Source organism: Antennarius striatus, chromosome 17 (genome assembly GCF_040054535.1).
Source record: "Antennarius striatus isolate MH-2024 chromosome 17, ASM4005453v1, whole genome shotgun sequence".
NCBI lineage: Eukaryota > Metazoa > Chordata > Actinopteri > Lophiiformes > Antennariidae > Antennarius > Antennarius striatus.
Genome location: NC_090792.1, coordinates 1,891,194 through 1,900,159, shown reverse-complemented (window position 1 = coordinate 1,900,159; position 8,966 = coordinate 1,891,194). Strand labels below are relative to the sequence as shown.

Here is an 8,966-nt window from a genome sequence, read left to right as displayed (position 1 = left end):
ACTTTATTACCTTTAACCGGTGAAAATACAAGATATCAGCTTTTAGAATCAGCTGATTTTAGAGGTTTCAAGATGAACTGTTTTTTCATCCGTCTCTACCTTTTGGTTTCTATTCTTGTCGCTTCTCTCCTCAAACTCCCACAGCTTTCTGCTCCCTCTCTTTTACCATCCACCCACCCTGTGCCTGGCTCTGTTGCCTAGCAACACCTCATCTGCAGACTGAAGTAGCCCTTGTGGCATCCCTCCATAGACACTAGACGTCTTGTTGGTGCCATCAGTGTTTGGGACACACACACACACACTTCAGTCCCATAAACCAACAACCACCCAGCAACTCGTTTTCCTCAAATATTCATTTCTGAATCTCAATCTAGGACGTCTCCAAACACCAAATTCCCTGTATGCTGATGATGTCTGGACTTATCCAGTACCTCACCCCCAAATACATTCTTATATTGAAGGTGGTTTGATTGACATTCAGACTCCTCCTCCACAGAATCAGCTCCACTGACAGAAAACACCCATACAAAATGTTAAGTTCATGGTATTTTATTGGAAAAACAAAATGTAAAGACTAGCATGTACAACTTGGAATGCAGATCAACTGAACTGAACAGTTGGACTGGGTCAGGCCTCGCCGCACCCACACACACACTCACACACACACACACACACACACACAAACTCACACACGAAAACAAGATAGAAATGCCGCAAAGCACCGACCCCATCAGACTAAACTAAAATCATCACCCCTGTAGAATCATGATATACATGAAACCTTTAAGGCAATGTTCTGTTCCTACGCTAACTACACCTCATGAAGATGAACCAGACTGGATTTGAACACGTCAAACTGTCACCACCGACGCTCGTTCTCGTGACATTGCCCCAAGTGTTGCTTTCGTATATCAGCTTTAAGCCCATCCAGCCCTTCAACTCGTCTAAGACAAACCTAGTGCCCAAGGGTTTCGAACCTACACCCCCAACTAGGCTTCACCCTCAAAAAGGTAAACACTTAAAAGGATAAAGCGAGTATCCTCACATGCCCCAAATACAGAATCTAAAATGAGTACTTATTTATTCCATTTTAACATTTTTTTTAAAAATATCTTTTTTGTTAGTGACTTCATTTAGGTTAGCAAACTGCAAAGATTTCCACTGGTTCACTCACTCCCATCCATCCATCCATCATCCATCCATCCATTCATCCATCATGAACCCCTCTCTTCTCTCTGTGGGGCCCGGGCCCACCTGAGGCCCGACCACAGCCGTCTGCCATTAGGCTCTCTACAGTAAACCATCTAAAGCTGCATGCATGAAGAACAGAAGTAAAGAAAACAGGAAGTCAAACAGGAGAGGTGATTGGCCAGTCCATATAATCATCATGACATCAGGCAGATGGAACCAGGAAGCGAAGGTGCAGTGGCCGGACCAGACAGCTGCGGAGGCTGCTTGGCTAACAAGTTGAGTTTTGATTGGGCAGCTCAGGGCTGGGGGGGGGGGTTTACAAGCCAGTACATGCAGATTGATTTAGGTTTTTCTTTTTGTCTTTTACCTTTTTTTTTTTTAGCTTGTTTATATGAACAGATTTATAGTTTTCCAACATTCAGTTTAAGTTGTCTATACAGAACAGTATGAATAAATGTAGATTTTTGCAATAAGAGGTAAGTGAAACGATTGATTCTTCATCTTGATATGAGCCCAGTTCATTTGGCGGTCATCATCTGAACAAATTCTGGGGAGAGAAGAGAAATAAAAATCCAACAGGAACATGAGTTAACAGTTCAAGTAAAAATCCAGACTAAAAACCCTGATGTTCTCCACACACACTGGTCTCTCCTGTACCTTCATAGTTGACCTGACCGTCTCCATCGATGTCTGCTTCCCTGATCATCTCGTCTACTTCCTCGTCTGTCAGCTTCTCTCCCAGGTTAGTCATCACGTGACGAAGCTCTGCTGCACTGATGTAGCCGTTGCCGTCCTGGAAAACACGGCATAAAGTTTAATCATGCAGGGAGTACGATGACGAGTCTTCAATGAATAAAGGGACAAGTAAATAAGGTTTTCTTCTCATCGGTACCTTTGAGATTTCAGGTAAAGTTTCACCTATGAATACTAAACTACCGACACGACCACTACTTTTGGTTCATCACCTGTACAACACAACAAAAACAGGCTTACCTTGTCAAAGACCCTGAACGCCTCTCTGATCTCCTCCTCACTGTCAGTGTCCTTCATCTTTCTTGCCATCATTGTCAGGAACTCAGGGAAGTCAATGGTTCCATTTCCTTGAAGACAGAAAGCCAAAATTAAATTATATAAACAGCCAATGTTAAGTTATCCACAATAAAAATGGGTAAGAGAATGGAAACCAAACCGTTGCTGCTCCATAAACTCTTGAAAAGTGTTGCTATGTCGTTTATGTCATCTTCACTCATTATACCTGTCAATGTCACACCCATCCCCTAATGATGAAGTGTAAGGCAATTATGTTTGATGTGTCATAACTGTTGGTCCTCTGTAGTTATGATTTGATGGACCAAAAAAATGTATATTCACTATATAGCGAAAATGAAATGAAAATGAAATGTCACTGCCTTGACCTTGAGCCTCTCACTGTTCTGTGTTATAAAAGATTTACTATTCACTACAGGGAAGTCAAACTGACTTTAGTTCACTCAGGCATTCTGTGACTACCAAGCAAAGCAAAGCTGGGTTTAAATCTGAACAGTTCATTTCAAATGAGTTCACAGAATATCATTTTGCAGAAGTTGTGGAGAATTGCATCGATAATACCAGGGAGTTCCGGTTTTGTCATCTGTTCATTAAATCTAAATGACAACAGGCGGTCTGAAGACATCGTTCCTCAGGCTGTAGAGGAATGAACGTACCATCTGCATCCACCTCATTGATCATGTCCTGGAGTTCAGCCTCAGTTGGGTTTTGACCGAGTGACCTCATAACGGTACCCAGTTCCTTGGTGGTGATTGTCCCATCTCCATCCTTGTCAAACAGAGAGAAGGCCTCCTTGAACTCTGGACAGACGAGCAAAACAAACACAGAAAGAAGAGCAAAGCATGAAAGATATTAGAAACGGCTGATCTGACAGGTGATAACGTAGAGGATGTTTAATCAATTTGTCTCCTCACCTGCAATCTGCTCTTCTGTTAGTTGATCAGCCTAAAAAGAGAATAATTCACATTTATATAAGTCTGCGGTATTTTATAAAACTGTCACAATATTCTCTCAGTAACACAGAACATGTTTCAGAATCCTGTGGGTCTCATCCAGTCGAACACAGCAGACCTCTTCTGCAGACAAGGGACCATCATCAAGGGCATCATGGGAGAAAGAGGGGCTATAAGGAATCTGTGCTTATTCAAAATTACAAGCTAAACTCACAGTTTTCAATCATAACAGCATTTCCTTTAAGCTTTCAACCAGAGATCACGGCTGACCTGGTTCTTTGACTTCCAAGATGTTGAAAACTACTTCCTTGCTTTTAGCAAAACAATTGTGCAACAATCACAAGTCAAACTTGAACAAGTGTTCATGCACAGGTCACAAGGAGACAGATGATTCCACCACAGTTACTTGATAAAAAAATAGGCCTTTAGGATCAGAAACTGGTGTGAATTATAATTTAAGGTACCGGTACAATCATCACATCAAATCCAGAATCATTTCAAAATGCTTCTAATAACACCAGTAAATCACAGTGGCTCTGGTTAACCCATTCAGTTCCCTATACAGGCATCAATGCACAACCTTTATGTCACCCAGCTGGATATCTGTGAGGTCTGCCACCAGCTTCGCTGCTTTCGGTTCCGTTTTCTTTGCTTCTCCACTCCTGCCTCCACCTCCTCTATCCAACCTTAAGCCAACACCACCTCTGCGTTGCTTCAGATTCATAATTTGTCCTCCTGCACGTCCCTCTGTTACTCTTGATTTGATGTTGAGGCCATCTAGTGCGCTCCGAACAATCACCAAGCCTTCAGCCAGGCACTCAGCCCGTTTGTTGTTTTGGAGGCTCTGCTTCTTCACCTCAGCCAGCTCAGCCTTCGTTCGCTGTAGGCCGTTCCTCAGGTCCTGCATCTCTCTAACCACACTATCCATGCGGCTGGATGATGAGTCCATTAGTATCTGAAGGAAGGCTCTGTAATTCCTCTCCTGTTGCTGGATGAGGTCCTTGTAGTAGTGCTGCTGTTCATCCAACAGGTCATAGACAGTGGACAAACTCACAAAGTCATCCTCTGTTGGGTATACAGCAACTTTCTGAGGCAGCATGATGAGAGAAGGACGGCAAGAAGGGCAGCAATGATGTCCTAGGATGGGTGATGAATTTGAATGAAAAAAATAACGACCAGACATCTGATCAGTTGTTCCTTATTTGTAAAAAGGACAGCGAGGGGACGTAACTGAAAGACTTCTCCATCTCGGAAGAACGACAGGTGAGGAAATTGTCACTGTGATCGGAGTAGACGACAAATCAGACTTCAGCAATCCTGAATATTCAGAATTGAATGGAGACATGATGGTGATCAGATCACTAGACTAACTGACGCACTCGTTTCTCAATCCATCCAGTGCAACAGGGTCTCTGGACGGGAGGTTCCCACAATCCCCCAGATTGGCACCAACCTGACAAGTTTCTTCTCCTGCCATGAGATGGATGAAGAGCTGATGGAAAACCAGGTCCCTCTGATGATGTAGTCTGGACTATTTGTCCATTTTTTGTCTGTCTGCTCAGGAGTGTTTAGCAGCCCAGTGAGTGTCCATGACCAGGTGTTATCCATCACTGGCTGCATCTAAGTGCAACACGATGTGCCTCGCATCAGTGTGCGAGCACAAGCCAGGAGGCCACGCCAGAGGAGGTCACTTTGGGAGAGGATGTCAAATTGATCTACGGTGTGTGAGTGTAACAGTGTCCAGACAGGGGTTTTCTGTGTGTGTGTGTCTGCATTGGTGTATAAGCGTGTTAATCTGCAGTCTGTCATCTCATGGCTACAGTTTCAACCCCTTGGGAGGATTAATTGGCTGAGTAGCAGACCTCCTTCACAGTGTCATGGGTCACATCAACTGGTCTCTGTGGCACATGAACGACTCCACCTTGAGCCAGTGAAGGATTATTTTAAGTAAATAAACCAGCGTGTGTGGCATCAACTGGCATTTCAGTGAAACCATCATAGAACAGAAACCTTTATGGAAATGTAATGGAAAATATAAGGACACTTTGTACTTGTGTTTATACACACACAGAGATAAGACAGAAGTATCATTGATACTTCAATGTTATAATGTATTTTGAATGATATGACATTAAATGCAAGTTTCGAAGAGATTTAAATGTAAATAATGATCATTAATAGTCTTCATCTCTGATGTAGAGGTTAATCTATTTGGCTGACCTTGAAATTGGGAATGAGAGGGAGGAGAGTTGAGAATATTGGTCAAAACTGAAATGTTTAATCTATGAAACTTCAGCAATATCAAGTCGCAATAATGAGTCTTTTAATGACAGTTGTGTCCGTGTGTGTTAATGCAGGCTCTAGCTGCTGACCCCACAGCCAGGCCAGGCCCCTTCCTATGGCGCCGCAGTGTCAGGCCACACAAACCGTGTTCCTGTTACAGAGGGTTGAGTGTAACACACAGCCCCTAATAGACCGCATCAGAAACATTGAAGTGAAAACAGTACAAGCTGCTTTTATTTACCAATTTCACCACGGCTACTGAATACTAATAAACAAATGATTACCAACAACAGCTCTATATGTACTCGCCTAAGAATTATGACCTACTTAGATATCATTCAACTATAACAGTATGGGAGTGCAGCGTCTAACGAACCTGAAAGCAAAGTGGTTGGGCTGAGTTACAAAGAGAACATTGTTAAGTTTTGGACATTATTCCTTGACCCAGATTGATCTAATCACAAATCAAATGGCAGAAACACAATGTCAGTCGGTACGTGTCTTTCCTTCACTTTGTTGCATGAGGCCTGACTGGCAAGGGGTGGCAGGAGTTCAGAGCAGAGAAACTATACATTATACATCTGTTTATTAACAAGCAGGATGCAGTATGGGAGCCGCTAAAATAAAGTCTCAGATGGCTGTCAGCCTGGACCAACCAAAACAGAAAACCAAACAAATAATTCAATGAAAGCATGGGCAATGATACATAAAAGAAATATCACACCAATATGTTGACGAGCCAAAGACAATACAACTTTGTATTGTGTGGTTACGTCAGAGACACCAAAGCCATGTTTGTACAGTTAAATGCAGGGGTGCAGTAATCTTTTATTTTAGTTCAGTTTTTGTGAAAACCGAGTGATCAAATAAAAAACATTGCGCGCCTAGCAACGGTAATATACACAAGAGAAGATAAGGCAAGACTAAACGAACTACTCGTTTCCTATTTTGGAAAAACATTGGTTTCCTTGTATATTTGAAAATTAAAATACTTAAAGAATATTAATTGTATACACAAAATTTATCTTGTGCATTCAAGTGCAACATAGACTTAATAGACCACATTTCCTAAAGGCCAAATCAAAATATATATATATACAAAAATGAATTTAAATCGTATGTTTATTTTGTGTAACGGTAATATGAAAATGAACTTCATCTTTGTGTGAGTGTGTGTGCAAATTTTCAAAGGAGTCTCTAGTTGACAAAAAGTACCAGTAAGCATATTGGTGCATTTAATGAGCACCAATGTTGATGTTAACAAATTAACAGTAGCATTAAATTCCCTCTGGGTTATCAGAATAAAGAATAATTTCACTTCCACCAGGATGATTATCCAGCACTAAGACAGATTTCTATCTTCAAAAAACACAACTGCAAAGGAAAAGTAACAAATACATCAGAAAAATCTCAACCTTAAATTCCTGCACAAAACTTTCTCAACCACATGTACCTGTGGCAACTGATTCAACAGGTAGGTTAAAAAAATGTATGTGTGTGTGTGTGTATATATACTGTATATATGATGCAACATATTTGTCGTAGTCAGGAAGTCATGTCTGTCAAGTCACAAATGCTAAAATATTTCAAGAAATTAATGGATTTCAACACTACTGTGTTGAGGCCAATAACACCCCAGCACATGAGTCATTTCCTTGAGAAAAGCTCATGTTATTCCACTTGTTTTGGACAGAGGTCCTCTACATAGACAAATGTGCTGCTTTGGATTATACTCATATAATCCACAATGCAGATTATCACATATGAATTCACTGTTGCTGAGCTCCAAACAGAAAACCAATCTCATTTACGTCAAAGCGTGAATGCAAAGAGGGTGTGTCAGCAAGTAACAATGAACTTCTTACCTAATTGTTAATAAAAAAACCATCCTGTTTGACTCAGTCTCATTGTTTCTAATGTTTAAACACATAAAACAGGCCACAATTTGTTAAAACATACATTGTAGCATCCAAGTATACCCTTATTTCATAAAACCAGTTAGCTGTCATGTTGAAGTAACAAGCCTAACAGTACTTTATGTACACACACACATACGAATACACACACACACACACATATATGGTTTATTGTTGACGCAAGGAAAACAAAAGCAGGTCTTAAACCTGAGTGTTACATCATTATGACCATTAACCTTTACCACTGAATACTGTATTTCACAATGGTTACCTGTTGTACTTTGGTACATGTTACTGATAATTGTTTGGTCGCCACTATGAACATTTATGGCCCTGCATAAAGACAGGGTGACATTGTTTAAGGAGTGTCGTAGTGAATATCAGGAGTGAGGCTCTGCTGTAACATCCATGAACCCTTCCCTCATCAGCCCTACGGGATGAATGTCTGACATCTGTAAAACAAAGGAGCTCAGGTCCGCTTCGATACCGACACCACCAGAAGGTGATTCATCACGGATTCTGTTTCCTCCATCTCCTAACACAAACTACAAATCCCTCCAAACGCAGCTGCATGGCTGATGTTTCAGGGTGTCAGATTGCAGATTATTAATTTTAATTGTCGGTAATGTAACGTTAGCTACGGAGCTAAATTTGGCAGTCCGCTCAGGGGGCTGCCGCTGTTCCGTCTGCCTGCATCAGGCCGCTCAAGGACGGCTCAGTAAAGTGTGCTGCTGCCGCAGGTGCAGCTCGGGTTCCACCGGCGGGCTGCAGCTCCAGGCACACAGCCGCGCTGAGCCCTCGGCTAGCCGGGAGCGCCAGTATGAACAGCAGGTTAGCTAACGCAACAGCACGGCAGGCGGTTTCCCCACCGAGACAGGATGCAGGCGTTGGAATATTTTATCAAAACTGCTAACTTGGAAGAAATACAACATCCACTGAACGCATTTCTGTCGATTTAATAAGCTTTCAAGTCGTATTTAATTGAAAACGTTGTTAATGAATACTCACCATGTCTGTGTGAGCTGGAGACGTCGGTGTGCTAACGCTACGGGGAGAGAGGAAATGGACGGCTGCCACTGAACGAGGCGTGCAGGAAGCGCGCGGCCAAAGACGGACCGCTTCACAAGCAGCTCAAGTGTATTCCTCCGCAGGTGTGAGGAAATTCTGCCCGTCATTTACGGCGCAAGCCTGCGGTGAGCGAATTACCGTTCAAACAACGAGCGTCACCTGAACATCTGCTGTCAGATTAGCTTTATTAGTTATGGACATGCGATTAAGTGTGTGTTATCATTATAATAAAAATTAATTAATTCACGCATTCATGGTTCAGCTTTATATATATATATATATATATATATATATATATATATATATATATATAATTAAGAACTTTTGATGTTGTGATATGAAATAATTTTCCGCATTTACATTATATGGGTTTAGTAAAGTTAACTAATTTCAGTTGATGTGTTATAATATAACCATAGATAAATGTGTTGGTAACAGGCCCCGCGCCTGAGGCCCCGGGGCCACGTGCTGATCAGGTTTTTGCCCAGTGTCTCAAACTTTCTGAGTC

The 8,966-nt window shown here is 41.8% G+C and overlaps 1 protein-coding gene across 1 annotated transcript; it reads right to left on the bottom strand.

Moving 5' to 3' along the window:
- Window positions 1-533: 533 nt before the first annotated feature.
- calm1a (calmodulin 1a) lies at window positions 534-8,520 on the bottom strand. Its single transcript, XM_068338294.1, has 6 exons — window positions 8,399-8,520; window positions 3,153-3,183; window positions 2,895-3,038; window positions 2,185-2,291; window positions 1,849-1,984; window positions 534-1,738 (listed from the first exon to the last, which is right to left on the bottom strand). The coding sequence occupies exons 1-6, from the start codon at window positions 8,399-8,401 to the stop codon at window positions 1,710-1,712; spliced, it is 450 nt and encodes a 149-aa protein (XP_068194395.1). The 5' UTR covers window positions 8,402-8,520; the 3' UTR covers window positions 534-1,709.
- Window positions 8,521-8,966: the final 446 nt, after the last annotated feature.